This window comes from Phyllostomus hastatus, unplaced genomic scaffold (genome assembly GCF_019186645.2).
Source record: "Phyllostomus hastatus isolate PE091 unplaced genomic scaffold, TTU_PhHast_1.1 phas_scaffold_46, whole genome shotgun sequence".
Classification (NCBI taxonomy): domain Eukaryota; kingdom Metazoa; phylum Chordata; class Mammalia; order Chiroptera; family Phyllostomidae; genus Phyllostomus; species Phyllostomus hastatus.
In genome coordinates, this window is record NW_025334032.1 from 29,672,718 (window position 1) to 29,700,206 (window position 27,489).

At 40.9% G+C, this 27,489-nt stretch overlaps 1 protein-coding gene across 1 annotated transcript in view; it reads left to right on the forward strand.

Moving 5' to 3' along the window:
- GTF2E2 (general transcription factor IIE subunit 2) overlaps positions 1 to 14,354 on the forward strand; it is a 49,757-nt gene extending 35,403 nt beyond the window's left edge. The window contains exons 6-9 of the mRNA XM_045821437.1: positions 485 to 578; positions 12,471 to 12,586; positions 13,838 to 13,967; positions 14,054 to 14,354. Of these exons, the coding sequence (XP_045677393.1) occupies positions 485 to 578; positions 12,471 to 12,586; positions 13,838 to 13,954 (327 nt within the window). The 3' untranslated portion in view covers positions 13,955 to 13,967; positions 14,054 to 14,354. The remainder of the gene's footprint in view (positions 1 to 484; positions 579 to 12,470; positions 12,587 to 13,837; positions 13,968 to 14,053) is intronic.
- The last annotated feature ends 13,135 nt before the right edge of the window (positions 14,355 to 27,489 follow it).

Sequence of the window (27,489 nt, forward strand, 5' to 3'; positions counted from 1 at the left end):
TCACTATTGCCTCATAGTCCTAGGTGATTTGATAATTCTTTCATTTTCTTATTTTAGCTTTTTAAAGCATTAGAAATAATTGAGGTGTACTGAATAAGTAGCAAAATATTTCAAGGTTGAAGAAAAGTAAAAACACTAAGATCCTACTATTTTTCTGAGATTAATAAAAGAGTCCAGTGAACCCAAATCATAATTGCCACACATACTTTTATTCTGTTTTTTTAAAAAATAAATTTTCTTCTTGTACTTTGAAGACGTCTAAGAATGAAAGTCTTGAAGTAGCAATCCTTAAAAATAGTCAGAACTGATCAAGAAAGAAACTCAAGACCTAAAATTGGGCCTAGTGGACCCTAATGGTATACCGAGAGTTGAAAGAAATGGAAATTCTTTGTTGTAAAAAAAACGAAACAAAACAAAACTGGAAGTGGTGGTGGTAGTGAGGTAATTTGGAGAGTTAACTGAAAAAATGTTCTTTATCTTTAAGGCTCTAGGGGACCAGATACTATTTGTAAGTCGTCCTGATAAGAAGAAAATTCTTTTCTTCAATGATAAGAGCTGTCAGTTTTCTGTGGACGAAGGTAAGCCTTTTCTGTATAAGTACTTTCTTTAGTTTGCAAGTGTGTTACAAAATTTATAACATTACAGTACTGCTTTTTATTTGTTTTTTTAGCATTGTCATCTCTTAGAGTAAGTCATAACATTTATTCTCAGAATGCAATTTGAGAGTTTCAGTTAATTACACTTGCAGTCATGGTATAGCAGCTTATGATTTACTATGCTTATACCCCAGCTGTAGCAAAAAAGGAGTTTCTCGGTTATTTTATTTTGCAAATATTACTTCATATCCTGACATGAAAGCTTGATGCAAGATGGGAGAAAATAAACTTTTGTTGGTAACTGATACTCTCAAATAACTTACTCTTTTGATTATCAAATTAGATAAAAGGGGAAGAGATTATTTTTTCCCTTTTTAGTGGGAACTAGAAGTTTGTCTTTCTGAATCAGTGGGATGAACAAAATAATACAGAGAATTTGCTCTGTGTTTTAGTGCTTACAAGTGCAAATCACCGCACTTGTAAGCTTTACAGTAACAAAGGATGGGATCAAACGAGTGGGAGTTTTGCCTTCACTGACAGATGTATCAGTGCCATTTGTGAAAAACCATTGCATCCCTGACCAGTGGCACGGTTGTCTGGGTGTCATCTCACAGAGTGAAAGACTGCCAGTTGGTGCCCCGTCAGGGCACACACCTGGGTTGTGGGTTTGGTCCCTGGTTGCAGTGCCCACGAGAGGCATCCATTTGGATGTTTTCTCTTGCATATTGATAATTCTCTCCTCTCTAAAAATAAAAAATTATAAAAAACATTGTAAAAGCGTGAGCAATTTTTAGAAAGCATACTATTTTATTTTATTTTATTTTATTTATTTTATTTTTTTAGATTTTATTTATTTATTTTTAGGGAGGGAAGGGAGGGACAGAGAGAGAATCAATGTGCGGTTGCTGGGGGTTATGGCCTGCAACCTAGTAATGTACCCTGGCTGGGAATCGAACCTGGGACACTTTGGTTCCCAGCCCGTGCTCAATCCACTGAGCTACGCCAGCCAGTGCTGAAAGCATACTATTTTATATAAAATTATTACAATTTTGTGAAAAATATCGCAATTATCAGAACTTTATGAAAAGTTTTAGTTTTCATTTTTATATGTAATTTTCCTTTGTTAATTATTTAAAGTACAATTTTAACATAAGTTAGAAAATTAAATAAAAGTTACACACAAGTATTTTGAAATGTATATTTTCAGAAAGATTTTTTTGTTGTAATTATAGAATTGGATGCTAAGCTATATGTTTGTTGTCTTCTATTTAAATGGGTGATACCTATATTTTGAATTTTAGCTATTCCGTTATATATTTTCCTGTGCGGTTTTTGGTTTAAAACAGTCTTGACATTTATAGTTTAAGAGTTCGATCTATGATCATTGTAACATATCACTCTTGGTCATATTAATTTACTCGCAGTCCAGCTTTATCTCATATTACTATCTTAACACCTGTACCTTTTTAAAAATTTGATATCTTTTTGCCCATTCTTTTACTTTATACCTGTCTTCTGTTTTAGATAGTTCCTTTGTAGATGGCATACAGTTGGTTTTAATCTTCTGAGTCAGTTCTGAGTATCAGTTTATATACAATCTTATTGTATGATGTATTCTCCCCATTACTTGGAAATTGAGTTTTGGGGAGGTTGAGATATATATATATATATGAACCAAAAAAGCCAGAATTCAGTTATAAAAAATTGTGCATTTAGTCTTACATGTTTAAGCTTCAGTCACCTTCAAAATACTGTCCATTTGATGCACTACACCTATAGACTTTTTCCCCCTGCTCAAAACAGGTTTTGAACTTGTAGATTTTAGTGTCTTTGAGTGCTTCTGTCATTTTTGTTTCACCTCTTCCACATGGGCAGAACATTTCCCTTTGAGCACTTTTTCATCCAGAGAAACAAAAAAATTCTGGCATCTCTAAATGTGTTTGCGGTCAGCTGGCAGCTGGTGTTGAAGGCTCAACTGGACTCGACGCCAGGATGGCTCACAGCCGATGACTGCTGGCTGAGCGCTTGGCTGGGCTCCTCCGTGTGACTCGGGGTTCTCACGGAAACGTGGCTGGTTCCTGAGAGGGGTGTCCCAAGAGTGGGCCTCTGTGGAGTTTGGAGTCTAGTTTACTGTTTATTGTAAAAGGATGTAACTCAGGAACAGCCACATGGAAGGGATGCATAGGGCAGAGTACGTGGGGAGGGGCAGGGATCTTCCCTGGTCCCAGCATGTCTTTCTCCCTGAATCTTCGCGTGTTCACCAACCCAGCAGCTCCCACAAATAATTAGTATCTTCTTATATGCCTCACTTACTTTGCTAAATGTAGGGGATAGTTGATGTAAGAAACATCCAAACCTATAGAGAACTTTTATCAGAATTTGTTTGTGACAGAGGATATACCTGGAAGCAAGATCTGAGTAGACAGATAAAATGCTTCCAAGAAATGACAGTTTGTGGCAGCTTTTATGCATTTGGAACTATGGACGATTACATGAAGGTGGGAGAAGGCAAGGCAGGGAACTGGATTCCAAGATAGTTAACAAGATGATGTGCCCTCTTGAGGGAGGTCACACTTTAGAAGGAAGGGTCTGAGAAGAGAACTGTCAGAGGTGTGTTGACCTGGATGCACAGACACAATGGACAGGGCTTGCTGAAGACAAAGACGAGCCTTTTACTGAAGTTATGTGACTACCCACCATGACCTGTCCACGTAGGAATTTATGATCAGATCACCCTGTGAGGTTACTTTCCATAGAATCCGTTTTTTTTCCCCCCACTACATGGTAGCTACAAATGGAAATACAGGTGTGATGCATTGGCAACTTAAATGTCATAATTGATGCCTTTCATAAGTATGATAAAGAATTCTTTGTAAAAATCTAAAAAATACAAAATGTAGCTTTTCTGTTATTTACAAAGGTTAATCATACTATATATACAGTACACATTGCATGTTTCTAGAAAATCCAATGTGTATTAAAACATAAAAAGATTTTTTTGTGTAAAACAGAATTAGGTTCTAGGCTCAGTTTGTTATTGTAAATTGGTATTTTTCATTAATCTGTATACTTTCCAGGAAAGATATTTGGGAGGAGGCAGGGTTTTTCAACCTTGGCAGTACTGATATTTTGAGTTGAATAATTTTTTTGATGTTGGGCGTGTCACTGTACACTACAGGATGTTTAACAGCATCCCTGGCTTCTTGAGATGCCAGTAGCATACTCTCTTTTCTTTTTCTTTCTTTTTTTTTTAAGATTTTATTTATTTTTAGAGAGGGAAGGGAGGGAGAAAGAGAGAGAGAGAGAAACATCAATGTGTGGTTGCTGGGGGTCATGGCCTGCAACCCAGGCATGTGCCCTGACTGGGAATTGAACTTGCGGCACTTTGGTTCGCAGCCCGCGCTCAATCCACTGAGCTATGCCAGCCAGGGCTTGCATACTCTTTTCAATGTTGACAATCAGAATGACTTCAGACATTACCAAATGTTCACTGGGGAGAACATTGCCGGGGTTGAGAATTCTATTAAAGGTACATCTTATGTTTATAAGATAGAGAAAAATTAAGTACATTGTTTTCACACTTTTTCATGCAGTTTTACATTGAGCACATTCATTGATACAAGGGATCTTACCATGAATAAAGTTTCTGCCCTGGAGCTTATAGGCTGAGGAAGAAATGACATGGGGACACATGCAGTACATCGTGTTGCACATTGTTATTGAGGTGTTCATACAGTGCTGTAAGGTCCTGTGGAAAACAGCCACCCACAGGAACCTCGGGAATGAGTCATTGTTTTTGTTTTTGTAGTTGAAAGTGTCAGTATTGCATAAAGCACTCATTTTAAAAAACTGTGTTTCTGTTAATTGTGGAAGGTATGTGTGTTTCCAGAGAAGTCCCACTGGAAGTTAATGCATATCTGAACATTTGTCTTCTATTTTTCTGAGTCTTTTTTTTGTATTTTACTTCTCACAATGCTTTGTCTAGATTATATTGATAAAGATTTTTTGCTTTAGCCCACTAGGTGGCAGTCTTAGCTATGAAGAAGAAATCTTGTGAGCAAGCTTTCAGTCTCTGAAGTCATCCTTTATTCTATCTGTATTAGAAGTAAATGTCCTAAAACAAGGTATAGCATAAGTAAAGAGAGAGTTTATTATATAGTAATGAACAGAGTAGTTGGACCTAGGTATATGTTCCATTTTTTAAGGTTGCTAATCAGATGACTTTAGTAAAAAAAAAAAAATTTTTGTTTCTGAAAGGTTTCTTTTTTCCCATTACAATTCAGTCCCCTTATGCCCCCCTCCCCCTCAGTCACTACACTGTTGTCCATGTCCATGAGTCCTTTTTCTTTTTGTTTAATCTTTCCGTCTCCTAACCTCCCCCCACCCCCTTAGTTGTCATCCTGCTCTCTACGCGTCTGTCTCATTCTGCTTGTTCATACAGTTTGTTCACTAGGTTCCACATAGGAGTGAAATCATATGGTATCTGTCTGTCTCTGACTGGCTTATTTTACTTAGCATAATGCTCTTTTTATTTTCATACTGTTTGTTGTTCGAGCACAGTTGTCTCCATTTGCACCACACCACGCCCTCAACCCTCACCCATCCCTGCTTTCCACCCTCGAACCTACCTCATTTGGCTTTGTCCATGTGTCCTTTGTACATGTTCCTTGATGGCCCTAGCATAATGTTCCCAGGTCCATCCTCACTGTTGTAAAGGGTAAAATTTTCTTGTTTTGTACAGCTAAAAGGTATTCCATCGTGTAAATGTCCCACAGATGAGTTTTATCCACTCATCTATTGATAAACACTTGGGCTGCTTCTATTACCTTGGCGATTGTAAATAATGCTGTGGTGGACATAGCGTTGCTTATGTTCTTTCAAATTAGTGTTTTGGGTTCCTTTGGATATATTCCCAGAAGTGGAATCATGGGGTCAAAAGGCAGATCCATCTTTAATTTTTTGAGGTATCTCCATACTGCTTTTCACAGTGGATGCACCAGTCTGCATTCCTACCAATAGTGCAAAAGGGTTCCCTTTTCTCCACATCCTCACCAGCACTTTTTGTTTGTTGATTTATTGATGAGAGCCATTCTGATAGGTGTGAGATGGTATCTCATTGTGGTTTTGATTTGCGTTTCTCTGATGATTAGTGATGTTGAGCATCTTTTCATATGTCTACTCACCATCTGTATGTCCTCTTTGGAGAGGTGTCTATTCAGATCCTTTACCCATTTTTTAATTGGGCTATTTGTTTTTTGGTGTCAAGATTTGTAAGTTTCTTATTTTTTATTTTATTTATTTTTCCTAAAGATTTTATTCATTTTTAGACAGAGGAAGGGAGAGAGAAAGGGGGAGAGACATCAGTGTGTGGTTGCCTTTTTGTGCAATCCTGCTGGGGACCTGGCCTGCAACCCAGGTATGTGTCCTGGCTGGGAATCGAACCGGTGATCTTTTGGTTTGCAAGCAGGCACTCAGTCCACTGAGCCACACCAGCCAGGGCAATATTTGTAAGTTCTTTATAAATTTTGGATGTTAACCCCTTATCAGATGTATCAGCAAATATGTCCTCCCATTCTGTGGGTCATCTTTTTATTTTGTTGATGTTTTCCTTTGCTGTGCAATAACTTTTTAGTTTGATGTAGTCCTATTTGTTTATTTTTTCTTTTGTTTCCTTTACCCGGGGAGTTATATCTGATAAGATACTGCTATGAGCAGTGAGATTTTGCTGCCTTTGTTTTCTTCTATGATTTTTATGGTTTTGTGTTCTCATTAAGTCTTTGATCCATTTTGAATTTATTCTTATGTGTGGTGTAAGAAGGTGGTCTAGTTTCATTTTTCTGCATATATCCAATTTTCTCAACACTATTTATTGAATAAACTATCTTTAGCCCAGTGTATGTGCTTGCTTCCTCTGTCGAATGTTAATTGATTATAAAGGTATGGGTTTATTTCTAGCTTCTCTATTCTGTTTTGAATTTATTCTTATGTGTGGTGTAAGAAGGTGGTCTAGTTTCATTTTTCTGCATATATCCAATTTTCTCAACACTATTTATTGAATAAACTATCTTTAGCCCAGTGTATGTGCTTGCTTCCTCTGTCGAATGTTAATTGATTATAAAGGTATGGGTTTATTTCTAGCTTCTCTATTCTGTTCCATTGATCTCTGTGTCTGTTTTTATGCCAGTACCATGCTGTTTTGATTACTATGGACTTAAACAGTATAGTTTCATATTAGGTAGCGTGTTCTTTCACAGGATCACTGTTGCTTTGTGGGGCCTTTTGTGGTTCCATATAACTAGATATGTGTCTTATTGCATAAAGGCATTTAGTATTTCCTTAAATCAAGATCTTACCCATTTAGAGGCTGTATAAATGCAGTGGTTGAGAGGATGGTCTGAGTAGTTAAACTGTAGGTTTATTAAATCTTAGCTCTCCTCCTTACTAACTTAGGTAAAATATTTGTTGTAAACCCTCCTTGTCTGAGAGTTCTTATCTATAAAATAGGAATAATGGTATCTGCACCTCACAGTTCTTAGGAGGATTAAATGAGTTAATATAAATAAAAGTGATTAGAGCTTGGAATAGAACCTGGTATGTAGTAAGAATAACAGTAACAGTAGTGTGATGTTAGCTGTTGCTATTAACATTGAGAATATGAAATAATCACCAAAATACTGGATGTTTTAATCTTACTACCTGGTTACTTACCTACCTCTCTTTAGCTGTCTGGTTATTGACTCATTGGATCTGTAGTTTTGCATTTGATTAGACAGATAGCAAAGGAAGAGTTCACTGAGCAGGCTGAGGCCACATCTGCACTGATACTCAGCAGCTACATTATGTTGGTTGGTGTTCCTGGTGACAAAACCGGTGACAGTCTGAGTTTTCCATCATTGCTGGTAAATACTTCTTTTCTGCCTGGAAGCTTAAATAATTTCAACTTTACCCTTAGAAGTAGGACTCTTCCCAGTAGCTACTTCCTTGGGGCTGATTTGGGTAATTTTTTTGATGGTTTTATGCTATTCTATTTTTATTAATGTACTTTAAGACATTTTTCTGCTGTTCCACAGATAGAAATTTAGTTTTTACTTTACTTTTTTCTATGTGCTATTACAAATAATGCTCAATCCTTGCACATAAATGTATATGCACCTGCCTGCTGGTCTCCTTATTGTAGTTCTTTAGAAGTAGAATTGCTGGGACAAAACATAAGGCATATTTTAAAAATTTTCAGCAGCTTGCCTAATACTTAAAGTGTGAACCACTTCTTTGGACCAGTTCACCTCTCCCCAGCAGTATATGGGGAGGTATCCATTTTTTACCCTCGCCAGTACTGGATGTTTTTAGTTGTCTTTGCTTGCTTCATGGAAAATAAAGATTATCTTGATTTTAATTTGTATTTTCTTACACTGATTTTATAAAACTAAAGGAGAACAACTTATTCCTCTTAGTACTTCTGTCAATTGGGCATTTTCTTTCCCTGCATATATTAAAAAGTAATTAGACTTGGGGTCCTCTGAGACCCTGCCTCTAAAATTAGGCCTCCCTTTCAGTGTTCATCTTTAAGTATTTATGCAGCTGTAATACATTTACAGAGTGGATGTAATATTTAAACATTGCAACAGCGATGAGCTAAGAAAAGGCAGGGATTAAAGGAGAAATGTTTTATTGAAAAAAATACATCTAAGAGTACTGAATAATTTGAATACATCAAAATCAGGGATTTTGTTTTGAAAATACTCCAGTGACATTTCTTCTAGCAAACGGAAGTTGAATTTTGTTTTAAATACTTGCAAGTCTCTTGTACCATAAAATTCATTGTGTTGTACATATAGGGTCTGGCACAAATAATGTCCCTTTTTTATTACAGAATCTTTTACTACAAAATCATAAGCATGTAATTCTGTAACATAACAATACCACACTCAAGCACACCAAATGACATTTTAGGTGAAATGTTCGAATTAAAACTATTTATTACACCCATATACACCCTACCAACCACACTCAAGTAGGCGTTACTTCTGCCGGACCCTGTATATTTTGGTGGAATGTCAATGTACAGATTAGCTCTCCAGACCATTGCTGTCACTATTCTAAAAGGTATTGTGGACTTTGTGACTGTGTCATAAGAAGCCTCAAGTATATAAGCTCTGTACACACCAAGCAGAAAAGTCAAAGTAGTTTCAATTTTCAAGGAACTGATTTTGCAGTGCTGGTAACATAGAGACTTTGTAAGAAGTGTATTGAAATACAATTTTACCATTGTTAAAAGGTGTTTTTATCATATGTACTTTTACAGTTTAATTGGTATACAATTATATCATAACACTACTAAATTAATGAATACAGTTTTTACATATTGATAGAATTTAACAAGTCATGGTTAAAATTCCAAAACTGTCCTTTTATATGTGATATATTTCCTTCATTAGCTATGGTAAATTTGATGTATAAAATTCTGGTTATGGTATACACTTTAAAACAATTTTGTGTGCTTTCTTGGAATTAGAAAAATGTTTTTGTTGCTGTCTCGGAAGTTTAACCTCAAGCTGTTTTCTCTCATATATACCTACAGCGAGCAGAGCTGGTTACGTTGTTTTTAAAGTTTGGCTAAAAAGCAGGTAGTTGGGACTTGTAGCTTTCTCATACAATGGACAAAGCACTGTTCCCACCCCTACAGTAGCAATAGCAGTAAACCCCAGATGGTTGCACATGTCAGGTTTTCCTGAATCCAGCAGAGACCTGAAGTTGCAGGGCCACTACCTGACCTGAAATCTAAGTAAGGAAAGGCAGACGCCTCTGAGAAAAGATGGAATGGAAGCTCTTGTTTACCTGCGATAAAATGAACACTGCTCAGAAGACTTCGTTTGAGTTTTTTAATGACCTGCTGAGGGCTAGTGTGAAGCAGCAAGAGAATGTAGAACCCCTGGGGTCTGCAGACACATGGGAATTTGCACCCGTCTCCACAGACTTTGGTTGATGCTTACAAAAAAGAGAGGAGATGGGGTGGGGGGCGGTCACCGCCCTCTTCAGGCAGGCCTGGAGGAGGGGAACAGTAAGGAGAAGCTGCAGGACAGACATGAAGTTCTGTCTAAATCCTCCCTGCCTCTGTCCTATGAGACAAAGTCCTTAAACTAAGGTGGGAAGGGAATGGAAAGTCCTGCCCTTTCCTGGAGGTAGAACGAGGCAGGGCAGGGCAGCCGCCCTGAGAAGGCTACCCCCCCAGGCACCGGGGAGCACATCGCTTGCCTGTGACTAGGCTTAATGAGAATATCAGAGAACTCCCACCCCGTGCCAGGTTAACAGATGTGGCTTAACAGTTAGCAGTAGAAGGCTGAGAGGTGCAAGACCATGGAGGCTGACAGATCATCTAGGAGCAGCATAAAGGGAAGACTGAAAACCTCAGATTGAGCAGACACAAAACCCTCTGGAAAATGAACTTCTACCCTAAACACAGGTATGGCTGGAGGAATTTAAAGCCTGTGGTGCATTATGAGTAACTATGGCCACGACAAATTCCAAACGAAGCTCATGTCCCGACAGTAGATGACCCTTCACACACAAAAGATCGAGCAGAAGGAAAGGCGTGCCTCTGTCCAGGCACGAAAACTGTTTACCGCCGTCTCTGCTGTCCTACTGAGGATATCCTGCTTTCAAAAAAAAAACAAAAACTAGGCATAAAAAGAAACAGGGGAAAACAGTGTACTTCTGAGGCAAAGGAATTAACAGAACTGCATATTCTTAGACACTTTAGATATTGGAACTCCCAGACATGGAATTTAAAATAGCTCTGGTTAATATGTTAAGTCCTCCAGTAGGAGTGGCATACAGCATGCATGATCAGGTAGGATATTTTGGCAGAGAGATAAACATAACAAAATCAAATGAAAATTTCGTCAGTGAAAAATCACAATAACAGGGACAAAGAATGTCTTCATGAGGTTATCAGTAAATTTGGCATAACCAAGGAAAAAATCTTTAAACTTGAAGATAGGCCAGTGCTAATGATCTAAACTGAAATACAAAGAGAAAAACATAAAAAAATAAAACAGAGCATCCATTAGCTTTGAGATACTATAAAGTGGTCTGAATGTGTAATTAAGATTTCAGGAGAAGAGAAAGAGAATGGGACAGAAAAAATGCTGTAATGGCTAAGAACTTCCAAAATTAGTGACAGACAACAAAACAGATGCAGGAAACCCAGAGAATACATGAGGCAAGATAATCCCTCCATACACACAACAGAAAAGCATATCATTCAAACTGCTGTCAAATGAAGATGAAGATAACGAAGGTAGAGGAAAGAGCTCATTATGAGGAAAAAAGAATTACAGCGGACTTCTCATTTGAACCAGGGCAGATGAAAAGCAGTGTAGTGCTATCTTTTAAGGGCCAAGAGGGAAAAACTTTTAAGCCGAGAATTCTGTAGCCAGCAAAAAGTCTTTCAAAAATGAAGGAGAACTACTTTCAAAGTAACACTCTCGACATCACAGAAACAGAGAATTCATTGTCATCAGACCTGGGAATACTAAGGATGTTCTTCAGGCAGAAGAGATGTGACACTAGACAGTGACTGGGGTCCATACAAATAAGTGAGCGTGCTCTAAATGGAATAAATGAAGATAAATATGAAATTCATGTTTTTCTAATCTGAAAATGTTAAATATTGTTCTGAAAGATAACTGATTAAAACAAAAATATTAGAAATATATTTTGTATTTAGCACATAAGTAATAGTAAAACGTATGACAACAGTAGCTCAAAGGGCAGGAGGGGGTATACTGTAACATCTTTACATGTGAGCTGGTGTAATGTGCTTGACGCTGAAACAACACAGGAACTCAAGTTCCAACTTTCCCCTCCCCTCCCCCCACACACACATAGTCAAAAAGCTGAGTGTAACTTTGTGTGTGTGTGTGTGTGTGTGTGTGTGTGTGTTTAAAGATTTTATTTATTTATTTTTAGAGAGGGAAGGGAGAGAGAGAGAAACATCAGTGTGCGGTTGCTGGGGGCCGTGGCCTGCAACCCAGGCATGTGCCCTGACTGGGAATCAAACCTGCAATACTTTGGTTCGCAGCCCGTGCTCAATCCACTGAACTACATCTGCCAGGGTCCAAGTGTAACTTCTGACTCCCAAAAACATAGTTACTAATACCCTACTATTGACCGAAAGCCTTACTGATAATATAAACAGTTAACACATACTCTGTATATGTGTTATATACTATATTCTTACAATAAAATAAGCTAGAGAAAAAACGTTATTAAGAAAATTATAAGGTTCATCTGCAAGTTTTTGCAAATTGTTGGAAATCTCAGGATGTTTCTAATGTATTTATTGAATACAATTTGTGTCTAAGTGGACCCGTGCCGTTCAAACCCATGTTGTTCAAGGGTTGGCTGTAACCTGTCACAGCTCCTCGTTTCAGCATAAAACTGGTTCCCGTGGTCCCTATGGGTTTCTTTTTAACAGTCGGAGACGAAACGGGGTATACTGAGCTCAGGGGAGATGCGCAGGAATTTGAACTATTTCAACGGAGAGAACTGGTTTTTGGAACAAAAGGAGAGTGTCAACCGCCTTTCCTGCCCAGGAAAGCAGGGAGGCCTTATGCACACGGCCCTTCATTGACCAGACCCTCAAAATAGAGTATGACCCATCTGGTCTGTAAGAATGTAGATCTCGTTCTCAGGCCCTTCTGCCGCTCGGTGTCCAGGGTTTGAAAGTTGTTTTACTTCCTTTGTTTTTATAATGAAATCTCAGATGTGCTATTGTAGGCCAGAGGGGATTATATTGAAGCCCGGATTTTAATCACTGAGGTGCAGTAGTTCGTAAGCATCTGTTGTGTAATAAGTACTGTCTCGCTGGCACAGAGTTTCAGAAACTATGGAGGAGCGTCACCGTGGATTCAATGGATGAGGAGAAAATTGAAGAATATCTGAAGCGACAGGGTATTTCTTCCATGCAAGAATCCGGACCAAAGAAAGTGGTATGTGATCACTAGAAAAAATGCACTCCTCTGTTCTCTGAACTGTTAGCCTGCCTTCCATTCTCTCTGAGGAACAGGCAGTCAGTTCTCCCTCTCAGCTTTTTCTGTGCCCTAATCCATTGATCTTGGTCCGTTGCAAACCAGATAAGCACGTGCTTTATGGAGGGCCGGCAGATCTCTGCCATCAGGTGCTACTCCCCAGACATGTAAGAGTTTTCCCCATCTGACTGCTCCCTGTCCTAGCGGTGTCTGCTCTTAAGCTCCGCCTGCACTGAACTTTGCCAGTTGCTCACATATTGGCCTCCCAGTCCTGATCTTGGCCTTAAGGCTTTGGTCGTGTGCCTTCTCCATGCCCCTGCTCCAGTGAGCCCCCTAGTATTGGTGCCTGGCCCTTCCTTAGTCCTGATCACACTGAATTGTCATTGCTGACTTTGAGAACCCTTTGGAACCACAGAATACTGTCTTTGTAGCACTAAATCCTGTTCCGAGGAGGGGTTCCTAGTGGAATGAAGACCTGTGAAGTTGTCTGTACCAGCTAATCAACTAGCTGTGTTAGTCCAAGGGCAAAGCCCAGATGAGGAATAGTTCACCAGCTCTCTAGACTCGAGCTTCTGTACCTCTCTCCTTCTTTTCCTTGTCCACCATCGGGCTGTGTAACTTGCCTTCTTTGCAACTGTGTGGTGTATGAATTTCTAGGACTCCTTAAAAAAGGCTTGCTACCAGTGATCTCTATGAAATTAGTGTAATGGCAGCACTTTATGATTTCTGTCATTGTTTAGCTTATTGATTTTATCATGTAGTATTAATATTTCAGGAATTGGAAAGAATAGAGAATTATAACAAATCACCATGTGCCCACCCACTTCCCAATTTTGCCATATGTCTGTGTTTTGCCATATTCTGATCTTTTTTTAATTGGTAGTGATGGATATATTTTTAAACCAGATGATAGTGATGAAAAAATCAAAGTGTTACTACCTCTCTTTTTATCTCCTTAGTGTCTGGAATAGCTCTGGGAAGTTTTTGTGCCAGTCTGTTTACTCCAGGTAGAGATGCACCCAGATCGTAACCGAAAGCACTGGTTTCTGTTTGCGGCTGGGAGTATGCTGTGGACTGGTGTGTGTGGGTTGGGCTACAAAGCAGAAAAACGGGTCAGATACTCTTGCTGCTGCTTTCTGGGCATTCTCAGTAAATCCTTACTGCATTACCCCTTTTCGTAGCTGTTGTTTCTGTTTTTACCTCTTCCTGTAGGCCCCTATTCAGAGAAGGAAAAAGCCTGCTTCCCAGAAAAAGCGACGGTTTAAGACTCATAACGAACACATGGCTGGAGTGCTGAAGGACTACTCGGACATTGCTCCTGGCAAATAGTGGAGTTTTGTAGGTGAGCGGAGAGTTACAAATATGAAGTCAAGGGTCTGTCTTGTTGATACCGGGATCTGAAGACTGTCTTCCCATTCTGCTTCCTAGGACTGAGGAGAGGAGCAGTGCAGGTAACAGAACACGTACAAATCATCAAACTCGAAGCTTACTTTCATTGAATAGGCTGCTGACAAATGTGATGTTCCCTGTTGACCTCTGTGACTTCTGGGGGAAAGGCACCCAGCGTGGCATGCAGGTGTCTTTGCTGTTTATCTCTACTTCTAAGCGGTTCCTGGTTCCATTTTTCCTTTTGTTCCTTTAGAACAAGTTTGCGGATAGTCTTGAATGCGGTATTTGTTTATTCCAGAATAACATATTTATAATAAAATCATTGCAGAAGGAGCTCTAAGATGTTGGTGAATTCAGTTTGTTTCTTTGTGTTCTTGGCAATGGTAGTTGGCAGCTCTGGTCTTTAACGCCCACAGAGTGTGGGTTTGGGACGTTGTTAGAGACCGTGATCTGTGCTGCATTGCTGAGCACCTGGGTTTCATAGTTGAAACACAAGCGTGCCTCTATTAGCAAGTGAGGCAATAAAGATTCACTACACGTGGTTTTCTAATGTTTTCTTTCCAAAGGATAAATCAGTATTTAGCCTCTTGGATTTGCAAGTCATCGTCTCATGCCGTCAAAGATGGATAGACTCGTCTCGGCAACCTGAATACTAGCTTTACATCCCAACCCTCAGGGAGCTTGACCTTGAGGTCCTTCTGGTGGAGAGTGTCCTTATCTCCTCACCACTGGCCAAGCTCACGAGAGCTGTTACCAGATACATGGGTTCTTAAGAGTCGTGATGCCCCACAGGAAATCTCCGTGGTTGTTCCAGCCGTCTGTGCAAACTGCCCATTTTCCGTATTTGTATTTATGTTGTGGTCTGCAGTGGTTCTTTGGGTTGATTGTTACAGTCCTTATATCATAAATTGAAATTGTAGTGGATTATAAAAACAAGGTTCGTTGTTCTCGAAAAAGGTATCACTGTAGCCTGAAGCAGTAAGTACTTTGTGCAGATGACAGGGAGTCCTCTTTATTTTTATTTATTTATTTTTTTTTAATATTGTATTTTTTATGGTATTACAGTTGTCCCAATTTTTCCCCTTTTGTCCCCTTCCACCCAGCCCCACCCCCCACTCCCATAGTCAGTCACCATACTACTGTCCATGGGTCACGCATGTATGTTCTCTGACTAATCCGTTCACCTTCTTTCAGCTAGTCCTCCCTACCCTCTCTGCACTTAGAGCTGTCAGTCTGTTCCATGTTTCTGTCTCTGGTTCTGTTTCGCCTGTTAGTTTATTTTGTTCACTAGATTCCACTTATAAGTGAGATCACATGGTATTTGTCTTTCACTGAGTGGCTTATTTTACTTAGCACAATAGTCTCCAGTTCCATCCAGGCTGTGGCAAAAGGTAAGAATTCCTTCTTTTTTTACTGCTGCATAGCATTCCATTGTGTAAATGTACCACAATTTTTAACCACTTACCTACTGATAGGCATTTGGGTAGTTTCCAAATATCAGCTATTATAAATAATGCTGCTGTGAACATAGGGGTGCATATAGTCTTTTGAATTACAGTTTTGGAATTTTTAAGATATATTTTCAGAAGTGAAATCACTGGGTCAAAAGGCAGTTCCATTTTTAATTTTGGGGGGAAAACTACTGTTTTCCACAGTGGCTGTACCAGTCTGCATTTCCCCCCAGCAGTGCACTAGGGTTCCCTTTTCTCCACATCCAGAGACTTGGATGTGGAGAAAAGGCACTTGTTTGTGCCTCGCCAGCACTTGTTTGTTGACTTCTGATGGCCATTCTGACTGGTGTGAGGTAGTATCTTATGGTGGTTTTAATTGGCATCTCTCTGGTGGCTAGTGATATTGAGCATTTTTTCCTATGTCTGTGGTCCATTTGTGTGTCCTCCTTGGAGAAGTGCCTGTTTAGGTCCTTTGCCCGTTTTTTAATTAGATTGTCATTGTTTACCTCTTTATTATATCCAAGGTGCACAACTCGACTTGAGAAGGTGTAAGACTGAGGCTCCTCAGAACCCGGGCAGCTTACCTGGTCTAGCTTCATATCAGAGTTGCTAGTAAGGAGGAACTTTAATGTCTTAACAGCATAAAAGTAGTTTTTCTGTAAAAATCTGGAGCTAGCTTATCTCCAAGTATGCCTACTTTTCGTGGTCTGTACACACCATTGCCCCCCCCCCCAATTTTATTGTATAAATTTGTTTCAGTTGATATAGAGAACTGTGTAAGTTTAAGGTATACGCATAATGATTTGACATACGTATACTATGAAATTGTTATTATAAGCTTAGTTAACATCCATCATGTCACATAGATACCAAAAAATTGTTTTGTTTGCGATGAGAAATCTTAGGATTTACTCTTTTAACAGCTTTCATATATGCCACACACAGTGTTAACTGTAGTCGTCGTGTCGTCCGTGACATCCCTTGGACTCACTCATCTCACAACTGGAAATTTGTGTCTTTTGACTGTCTTCATCCAGTTCCCCTCCCCCATCTTCCACCTCTGGTAACCACAAATCTGATATTTTTTTGATGAGTTTGGATTTTTTTAAAAAGATATTAAGTGAGATTATACAGTATTTGTCTTTCTCTTCCTGACTTATTTCACTTAGCATACTGCCGTCAAGGTCCATCCACATTGTTTCAAACAACAGGATTTCCTTCTTTTTAATGGCTGAATAATATTCTGTTGGGTATATACAGACAGCATCATTTTTATCCATTCATCTGTCCATGGGCACTTAGCTGTTTCCATGTCTTGGCTACTGGAAATAATGCTGCTGTGAACGTGGAAATACAGATATCTATTGGACATACTGTTTTTATTTCCTTCGGGAATATTTCCAGAAGTAGAATTGCTGGATCATAAGGTGGTTCTACTTTTGATTTTTTGAGTAAACTCATTACTGTTTTTCCGTAGGAGCTGTATCAGTTTACAGTTCCACCTGCAGTACACAGGGGTTCCCTTTTTTTTACATCCTGCTAGCATTTCTCTTGTCTTTTAGATGCTAATCATTGTAATAGGCATGAGGGGATATCTCATGGTGGTTTTGATAAGCATTTCCCTAATGATTAGTGATGTTGAGCATCTTTTCATATTCTTCATCATACTTCAGAGAAGTCTCTGTTCAGGTCCTGATACAAATATTGGGTTGGCCGAGGAGTCCGTATGGTTTTTTCTGTAAAATAAGACACATTTTTTATTTTCACCAATAACTTTATTGATTTGGATATTTTGAGTATGTCAGCCATGTCCCTTGTAGTATAATGTTGGTCGCTCTCAGTTAATGTCTTGATTTGATTGCCCTCAACTCCAGCTGGTCTGCCCAACCATGGAGCATTGTCCAGCAAGAAATTTCCAGCACATAACTTGGCAAACCACTTTTGACATGTTTGATCAGTCATAGCACCTTTTCCATACACTGCATCATATGCAGAAAATGTGTGTTTTCTTCCATCTTCAATGTTAAAGTGGCTGCATAAAAATTCACCAGTTTTGATGAGTTTTTTTAAAAAATACACTTTAATTCCCAGTCAGGGCACATGCCTGGGTTGCAGGCCATGGCCCCCAGCAACCACACATTGATGTTTCTCTCTCTCTCTCTCTCTCTTTCTCCCTCCTCTCCCTCTCTAAAAATGGATAAATAAAATCTTTAAAAAATGCACTTTAATGATAGCTGTCACAATACAATCTAACAAAATTATTTCGAATTCAGTTAAAGACAACTAAACGCTACTAGAGTCATCTTATGGGAAAAAACCAAAGGACCTTCTTGGCCAACCCAGTATTTTGGATAAGGGATAACTCATTATCAGATACATGATTTGCAAATATTTTTCCAATTCTGCAGGTTGTCTTTTCATTTTGCTAATTTTTTTTTGCTAGGCAGAAACTTTTTGGTTTGTTTTTAGTTCCACTTGTCTAATTTTTATTTTGTTGTTCGTACTTTAGGTGTCATATCTAAAAATGTCATTCAAGACCCACGTCAGGAAGCTTTCTTGCTGTGTATTATTCTAAGAGTTCTGTGGTTTCTGGTATTACATTACTATGGCTTTATACTATAACATGGAATCAGGAAGTGTGAGGCCTGCTTTATTATTCTTTCTCACGATTGCTTTGGCTATTTTGTTTTTTTTGTAGTTTCATATAAATTTTAGGGTTTTTCTATTTCTGTAGAACATGCCACTGGAATTTTGATGGGGATTGTATTGAATCTATAAATGGCTTTGGCTAGTATTGACATTTTAATAATGTTATTTTTTTCAGTCCATGAACATGATACCTTTGCATTTATTTGTCTTCAACGTCATATAGTTTTCAGTGTGGGTTAAATTTATTTCTCAGTACTTTATATTGTTTTTCATACTGTTGTAAATGGGATTGTTTTCTTTATTTTCAGGTAACTTGTTAGTGTATAGGAATGCTACTGATTTTGTATGTTAATTTTATATGCTGCAACTTTACTGAATTCATTTATTAGATCAAATGGTTTTTTGGTAGATTCTTTAGAATTTCCTGTATTTAAAATCATGTCATCAATTTTAGTTCTTACTTTTCCTATTGCCTTTAGTTTCTTTTTTCTTGAATGATTGCTTTGGCCAGGAATTTGTTCTATGTCGAATAGAAGTGGTGAGATTGGGCACCCTTATCTTGTTTTTGATCTTAGAGAAGAAGCTTTCATGCTTTCACCATCAAGTATGTTGTTAGCTGTAGGCTTGTCATGTGCAGCCTTTATTATATTGAGGTGTGTACTCACTTTATTAAGTTTTTATCATGCATGTCTGTCAAATGCATTCTTTGTCTTTTGAAATAATCATGTTTTTTTGTTATTCTATTAATGGGATGTATCACATTGATTTGCATACAGTGAACCATTCTTGCATTCCAGATACAAACCCCACTTGATCATGGGAACAATCTTTTTAATGTGCCACTCAATTTAGTTTCCTGGTATTTTGCTGAGAATTTTTGAATCTGTTGTATATTCATGAGGCATAGTGGTGGGTAGTTTTCTTTTCTGGATAGTGTTCTTTTTTGTCTTTCGTATCAGGGTAATGCTGCCCTTGTAAAATGAGTTTGGGTGTGTTCTCTGTGATTTTTTTTTGTTAGTTTTAGAAGGATTGGCATTAATTCTTTAAATGTTTGGTAAAATTTTCCTGTGGAGTCATCTGGTCCTGAGCTTTTCTTTATTGAGAGATTTTTGATTACTGATTCATTTCCTTACTAGTAATTGGTCTGTTCAGATTTTCTGTTTATTCCTGAATTCAGACTGAGTAGAGTATATATATCTATTTTTTCCATTTCTTCTAGAGTATCCAGTTTGTTAGAGTATAACTGTAGAGTAGTAAGTAGTCTTTTATGCTTCTTTGTATTTTTGTGGTCTCAGTTGTAATGTCTCCATTTTCATTTATAATTTTGTTGATTTGGGTTCTTTTTTTCCTTGATAAGTGTAGCTAAAGGTTTGTCAATTTTGTCTTTTCAAAAAACTCTTTCTTTTGTTAATATTTCCTATTCTCTATTTCATTAATTCTTTAATCTTCTTTCTTTCTTTCCTTCTGCTAACTTTGGAACCAGTTTGTTCATTTTCTAGTTCCTTAAGGTGTAGAGTTAGGTTGAGGATTTGCGATCTTGTTTCTTAATGTTTATTGCTATGAACTTTCCTCCTAAAACTGCATTTGTTGTATCCCATAAGCTTTGATATGTTTTTGTTTCCGTTTTTGTTTGTCTCAATGTACTTTTTTTGTTTCTCCTTTAATTTCTTCTTTGATTCATTGGTTATTCAGGAGAGTATTTAATTTCTGAATGTTCATGAATTTTTCAGTTTTTCCCCTGTTACTGATTTCTAGTTTCATAACCATTGTGGCCAGAGAAGATACTTGGTATGATTTCAGTCTTTTTGAATTTGCTAAGATTGTTTTGTGGCCTAACATATGATTTATCCTAGAAAATGTTCCATGTGTGCTTGATGAGAATGTGTATTCTGCTGTTATCAGCTATAATGTTCTGTATATGTCTGTTAGGTCAGTTTGCTCTATGGTGTTGTTGAAATCTGCTCTTTCCTTATTGATTACCTAACTGGAGGATCTAGCCATTGTTGAAAGTGGGCTATTAAAGTTCCCAACTGTTTTTCTACTGGTGTTTATATCTCCTTTTATCCCTGATAGTTTTTTTTCTTTATGTATTTGGATACTCTGATATTGGGTGCATGAATGCTTACAATTGTGGTATCTTCTTGATGGATTAACCCCTTTCTCATTATATAATGATCTTCTTTGTCTCTGTTTACCATCTTTATTTTGTCTGATTGATGTAAGTGTAGCTACACCTTTCTTTGGATACCATTTGTTTAAAGTACTTCCATTCTTTCATTCTCAGTCTGTATGTGCTATTAAGGCTTAAGTGAGTTTCTAGCAGGCATTTGGATCTTGTTTATCCATTTCAGCCATTCTTTGTATTTTGATTGAGTAACTTAATCCATTTAAATTTAAAGTAATTATTGCTAGGTAAGGACTTATGGTTGCTTTTGTGGTTTTCTGGCTATTTTGTACATCCAGTATTCCTGTTTCATATCCCATGGTCTTTTTGTGTTTTGATATTTTCTGGTACAGTGTGCTTTGACTTTGTGTTCTTTTGTGTAATTTCTGTCATTTTTTTTCTTATAGTAACCATTAGGCTTACATAAATATCTTAAATAGGTGATGCTTTGAAGTTAGTTTACCTGCCTGGTGCAGTGGGAGAACCAGCTCCAAAGCCGATAAGGCTCTTTGTGGTCTTGACTCAAGCTGACCACTCCTCGAGTTCTCTGGCCAAACGGGGACACTAGGTTGTCACTAGCTTTGCCTGCTGAACTCTGAGCTTTTCAGTGTTCTGGCCAGGTTTTTTGGTCTTTGGGGCTAGGAGCTTCCTCCAGCAATGGTTGGGACTATTACTTAGCTCCCATGCCAGGGAGTGAGGGGAGGGCCAGCCTCTAGAAGGCTCCCAGGTCACCTTGATCGGGCCTGCTGGTTGGGAGGGGCTGGGAGCTGCTCTCAGCAGTGGGTGAGTCCATGACTTAACTCCCCTGCCTGGGCATAGCCCGGGTGGCACTGGGTGTGTGGCACTGGCTTTGCAGGTGATCAGCTCTGCTTGCCTCTGACCTGCTCGATCATTGCTCAGCTTCTAAGTCGTCTTGTCAGCCTCTGTGGTCAGGCGGGGCTGGGAGCTTCACTCAGCAGTAGGTGGGGCAGAAGAAGACCAGGCTCCATGACTGGCAAATCCAAACAGGACCCAAATCAGGCAAACTGCACTCTTCTGAGTTTCCTGGTTGGGCTGTGACATCTACTCGGTTCTGCAGTTGAGCAAAGATGCTAGTTGGGGTTATTACGGTCACAAGCTGCTTAACAACAGGGATACTTCCTGACAGATGTGTTGCTAGGTGGTTTTGTTGTGTAAATGTAACAGTGTACTTACACAAAGCCAGATGACATAGTAGTTGCATGTGCTATACTTTTATACCACTGGCAGTGCATTAGGTTTGTTTATACCAACATTGCTTACAAACATGTGAGTGATGTATTGTACTACATTATGATGGCTGTGTCACTAGGCAATAGGGATTTTTCAGCTCCATTATATATAATCTTATGAGACCACTGTCTGTATGTGGTCTGTCATTGAACAAAATGTCATTATGCTGTGCATGACCACTTGGGCGCTGCAGGTGGGAACTCAAGTCTGCCAAGAACTCCGAGCTGGTGGTTGCAAGTCCCTTTCCCCTTCTCGCCACTTGGATTCTGGGTGGTTAATTTCCTCAGTCCAGCGGGGTGAGATCGAAGGGGGCTCCTAAGAAGTGACTCAACACTGAGACAGCTGTTGTTCACCCTGGACACTGTTTTCCCTGTCGGTTTAGGGGACCTCGGCGTGGTGCTGCTGAGGCCTGCAGAGCGGCTGTGCGGTAGGTGTGCAGCAGCTCCTCGTGCCCTTCTGATGTGGTCTGTTCTGGTCTCTGTGGTGCAGGGGGGAGCTTCAGCCTCACCCTGTGTTCTAGAATTCTCTCAGGTGTGTCTCCTCCATGAATTGTTAGTTGTTCTTGTGAGGGGAACAACATCAGGAACAACCTATGTTGTCATCTTGGGTGTATCAGCTGTCACCATCTGCTTTGTTGGTTAGATCTGGAAATGCATTTTAGACATCTCAGACCCGTCCTTTGTTTCACAAGGAGGCAGACATCAAGGCCTCCATCACAGGTTTTAAATAAGGTGTTCCAGACAGTCGTATTATTACTAGCGGTTTCTAGCTAAGCCTGTGCTCATCGGTACTTTGTGAATTGGCCTTATAGTTGATTTCAGTTATTTTATCTAAACTATTTCAAAAATTAGGAAATTGACATTTAGAGAAGTAAAATGTCTTAACTAAAATGTCACCTTTGCAGGTTCTATAGCTTTACCTCATTCACTTGCATTTTCTTGTGTTCATTAAGCTTTGATGTCCTTCGCCACCTGCATGGGAGAGAAATTTCTCCCCACGTTGAGGTACTGGGATTAGGTCATCTGGTGATTTGTGGGAGGGGCATAGTCTTTGTAGGAAGTTGTGATCCCCTGTTGTGTTTGAAGATTGTAATAAAAAGAAGGAAGAGTCTTTTACCAGTTTTTGTGTAAAAACATATCCACCAGAAATTTGAGTTAAAGTTGCTGTCAAGTTCTTGCCTCTGCTCCTTTCTGCTGGATCTTCTGGCCATTTAGAAATAAGTGGGAACAGGCATGGCTGGGTGCGTTAACAGGTTAGTCTATATGCATTTGATCTATAATTCATCGTAGTCTTTTGAGGCTTTTAAAGGGGGTAGCTAAAACAAATTAATTGAGCCTAGACCAAGTGTAAAAAATGCTGCTGTCACATCCTGTAAGTGTAGCCTGATGATGGTGGGACTCTGGGGACAGAGGGGCCCTTGATACCTGTGGAGCAGAGAACTAGCAAAAAGGCAGTGCAGGCCTGTTACTCCTATTAGTCACATGCCAGTGTCCTGGGGGGCACTGTGGGTGCGCAGCTCTCGACTGCTTCTGGGGACTGTTTGAGACCACTAGGAGGAAAAATACTGTGTGTGTGGCACTAGGGCATTTGGATTTATAAATCCCCCAATTGTTATAAGTCCCCCAAATGAGAGTTTTCCAAGGCAGAGATGTCCCCTCTTCCCTTCTTGCCATTGTTTTTACTTACAAAAGATTCCTTTGTGGGGAGGACTTGGGGTTTTTTGAGGTTTTATTGACTGTATTTAACAAGCCAGGGCCAGCATTGTTGCCCTGTAGCAAGGCAAGAGTATTGTGTGTGGAGACAGCAGACATGACCTGTCATTCGTGTATTGCTGTCCTTGGGGCTTCACATAGGTCAGTCCATCTCTTTCCAGCGAGTGTTTTGTAGCCCCTCCTGAGAAAGCCGTAGGCGTTCTGTGGGAGGCAGAGTGCTGGGGGAGGTCCAAGGACCTCAGGAAACCAGTTCTCAGACTAAGTGAGCCTTAGGACACCTGCCCCAGTCCTGGTGTGTGTGCTGGTGTGTGTGTGTAGACTGGAGGCACTTGGGGAACAGGTAGGCTAGACCCCGGTATTGTGCTCTTGACCTTCCTCTGGCCATAGTTATAAAACCACGTTTTCCTTTATGAAAGGATTTCTATTAGAAATAAGGTGGTTGGTGCCCTCCAGCAGAGTGGCAAGGCTGCTGTCCTGGGCCCCTTTGGACAGGTAGGCCCATAAAATGAGTTCAACGCCCCTGGTTTGGGGGTGGGCCAACACACTCCTGTGACCGAAACCATGGGGTTTCCAGAGTCGGTAAGAAAAGTCAGTGAATTTCAGCCACCCAGAATTTTGCAGGGGCCATACTTCAAAGGACATTCAATCCAAACTTACCTTCAGGTAAGTGAAAACAGGGAAGAGTACTACTAGCAGGAGAGGACCGAGTCAGCTGTGGCCTGAATTTGGCAGGACCTGCTCCAGGAACACCCAAGAGCTGCTTTATCTTGTGCTTGACTATTTTAAGAATGTGAACTTTCTTGCTGAGCTGCTCACACCCAAGTGCGGCCTGCTAGTTCTAGGGGGAAAGCTCTTTTGTCCAGGTAAACATTTCAGCGTGAGCATCATTTCTCATTCAGTGTAGGCGTCTTTTTTTGCTCAGAAGACAAGTTAGGGTTGAATTCAAGCCTCTGAAGTATTTATTGGTGATTTGGGGTTCAGTAGCGTGGTCAGAGTTTCACTTGAGTTTTAAGTGAGAGATGGGTGTGAGCAGTGGAGTGTGGAAGGCTTCGCGCGTCTTTACTTGTGGGCACAGTATGTTCCGGTTCGTAGGAACAGGACCTTTCCCCGTCTCCTCTATAAAGCAGGAGTCAGTGTGGTGGGCACTCCGAAGTACTGGTAAAATAGTCTGGGTGTTACCGGAGAGCTGTGCAGGGGATAAACAAAGAAGTTTCATGGCATATTGGCATCTTTGGGTACTTGGGAATGTTTGAGAGCCAGGTCAGCTTGGAGAAGAGTGCAGTAGTATTGTGGTGCTGTCAGGGAGGTTCTGCCGCAGTGGCTGATAGCTCCACCGTGGCACTCTGATGTTTTTCCCAACCTGGGGGCCTTACATATTTGACCATCGGATTGCTTATCGTGTTCAGTATCCTAGTTCATATTTTTAGTGCAGGTGTTTTGAGGACTGGTATTTCAGATAACAGTAATATTCTCTTGCCTTCCAAGAATGCTGTAAAATTGTTTGACGTCACGTGGGGGTGTGATAGAGCGGATTACCAGTCAGAGTAAGAACAGCTGTGTGTCAGCACTCTTACAGCTGTGTAAGGGCGCCTTTGTCACCAGCGGGTGGTCATCCCAGTGGTAGGGAATGTGGCAGGCAATGTGCACATACCCCAGCACTGAGCGCGCTCACTCAGAGCGCTCCAGAAATGCCTGGGTGATTCCTGTGGCCCCCGACACAGACACCAGGAATTCCTGTGTGCTGAGACGTGAAATTCAGGAACGTTCATTATGCCCCACAACTCAGGGTCCAAAGATGCTGCGGGGTGCTGGGGTTCCGGGAACCTCAGAGATGAGAACAGTAGAAATTGTATATTGGTCCCATGAAAAGTAGGTCCCACGTATACGCAAACATTGGGTCCAGTGAGTTTGAAGCCTAGATATGTGCATTGGCATTCTAACTTTCACTTTCCAAGTTCCTTTAACTTGTAATTTTGTTAGAGGTGGAAGGTGTAGCCTAGCATTTAATGTTAGACACCAGTTTTGTGACTACATTAGTCTTATGTGCACAAGGGCACGTCCTCCCCTCCCAATAGAGAGGGTTCGCTTAGTAATGAAAGGAAAAGATGGCTTAGTTACCGTCTTGGTGGAGCCCACACAGTGGGACATTATGAATGTAAGCCAAAGGGAACAAACTTGCCTCTTCTTGTCCCAAGCTCCCAGTTCTAGGACACTTCATTCCTGTTCAGTAGTGACAGAAAAGGCAGGTTCTCAGACTGGAATGGAGCTGGTGTCTGGGTGGTCAGTGGGAACATACTTAGAGTCCGTAAGCACCACCAGACTTGTCACCTGCACATCACTAATGGCCATCAGTCACCCTGGTGTGGCGATTGGGGTATTCATCCAGCCATCCCAAGGCCTCCCGTGAAAATACCTATGGAAGTGACTGTTCAGGCAGTGACTGGGGTGAGGGTGGCCCAAGGTAGACAGGAGAGGCAGTGAATCTCCTTCCGGAGTAGTGGCACCCTTAATTCCTAGGCTGTCTGGCCAACCTCTGGTGCCGCTGAGTAGGAAGGTCAGAGGGCAAAGCTCCATTGTCAAGGTCAAGTCTATCCTGGAGCTGTGCTGGGTGTGGCCTTCAGAGCCTGGGCAGGACTGTGGAAAGCTGAGAGCCGGTTGTCTGCTGTTATACTTGGGCTCCCAGTTATTGGAAGGCTGTGATGGGGACCTGCTCTTGGTGATGGTCCTCTGTGAAAGGGAGAAGAGACCCAAACCACCAAGCCAGTGTTACTGCCCAGCAGGACTAATAATGGTTGGGACTCAGTACTCTGTGGCTTCCATCCTTCCTCCCCCTTGGGGAAGACGGGCTGGTGAGTGTGTATGAGAAATGCTTTTATCACCTTGGCCATCAGTGCTTGACTTATCACTTAACTGGAAACCCTAAGTGACTATAGATTTCAGATAACCTGGAGCTGAGCTTTGCAGGCTGCGGTGGATGTGCACCCGGCAGAAGAGGCACGTGGCTCCGCTCTGTGCTCCTCCTGCCAGGTCAGGACGGCCCCAGTGAGGGCCATGGACTGCGGTGTCAGCCCCGCTCACCGAGCACCCACCGTACAGTGTTTGTGGAGGCCATTCTCTGGCTCTCCCAGCCCCGTCTCCTCCTCTGGCCTCTGTCGGTGCCTCAGGGGCTAGCGCTTAGGTCTGTCGAGGCCTGAAAAGGGCAGAGAAATCTGCTGGCCCATGGTCTGCAGTGCGGTTTACTCTCGGTTGATTGTGCAAAAAGAAATTTGCCCAACAGTGGCATGACAGCTGGGATAAGCACTTTATTTTTAAAAATGACAATAGAAAATTACCATTAAGTTATAAAAGTATAATAGATTGTGTGGAAGTTGCTGTTTTCCTTAGAAACAACCGTATAGAAGTTTCACCAGGATCGCAGTGGTGCTGAGGGCGTGAGCAGGGTGTGAACACTGCCACCCCGTGCTGCTGCGAGCCCTTGGCCTCGTTTCGGTGAGGGGGAGAGCCCCTCTTCCCTGGCCCCCCTTTTCTGTTGATGACCTTGAAAGGCTTCTTTATTTCTTAGGGAAAATAATGAAATCATATAATCATTAAAACATTGTTTAGCACAACATGAGGTCAGTTAAGAAGGATCTTGATCATGTTTAGCCTATATCAGCAGTTGAAATTCTTAGGTCAGTATATATTTTTTACACATGGCTCTTCTATAAAGAGGGGAGACCGAGCTATCAGACTCTGGAAATGTGTCAGCGTACAGTGCAAGACTGCCTTTGTGGTTCTGAAGAAGTCTTGAGGCAGGCCGAACAGTACTCATCCCACACGCCCACTGACGGCACCATCTCTCTGTGGGCCACCGTGGTAGCAGTGTCCCAGTGAGCACACAGCGTTCAAGACAGTGTTTCAAATGGCTCGTTCGGCACGCTGCTGCCAAGACTTAGGAACACCGCTCAGCCGATGTTTTGCAGAATCAGTTGGGAGACAGGAGCTGCCCGCTACAGCCAAGCAGGTGGCGCACACTCAGCTCCTGCCTGAGCAGTGCTGGCCTCCCAAAGCCAAGGATGCCCCTTTTCAGTGAGACAGGCTCTGCACCTGCACTGGGGGTTGGCGGTACACCTGTATGACCAACAGTTGGTCACCCCTGGAGCGGCCAGGGTTTTCTGAGGGCACAGTCTGACCAGGAGCTTGTACCCAGGAGAGGCTTCCCTGCCCAGCTGTGGACATGTCACCAAGATAAAGCCCTGGGGGCCTCCT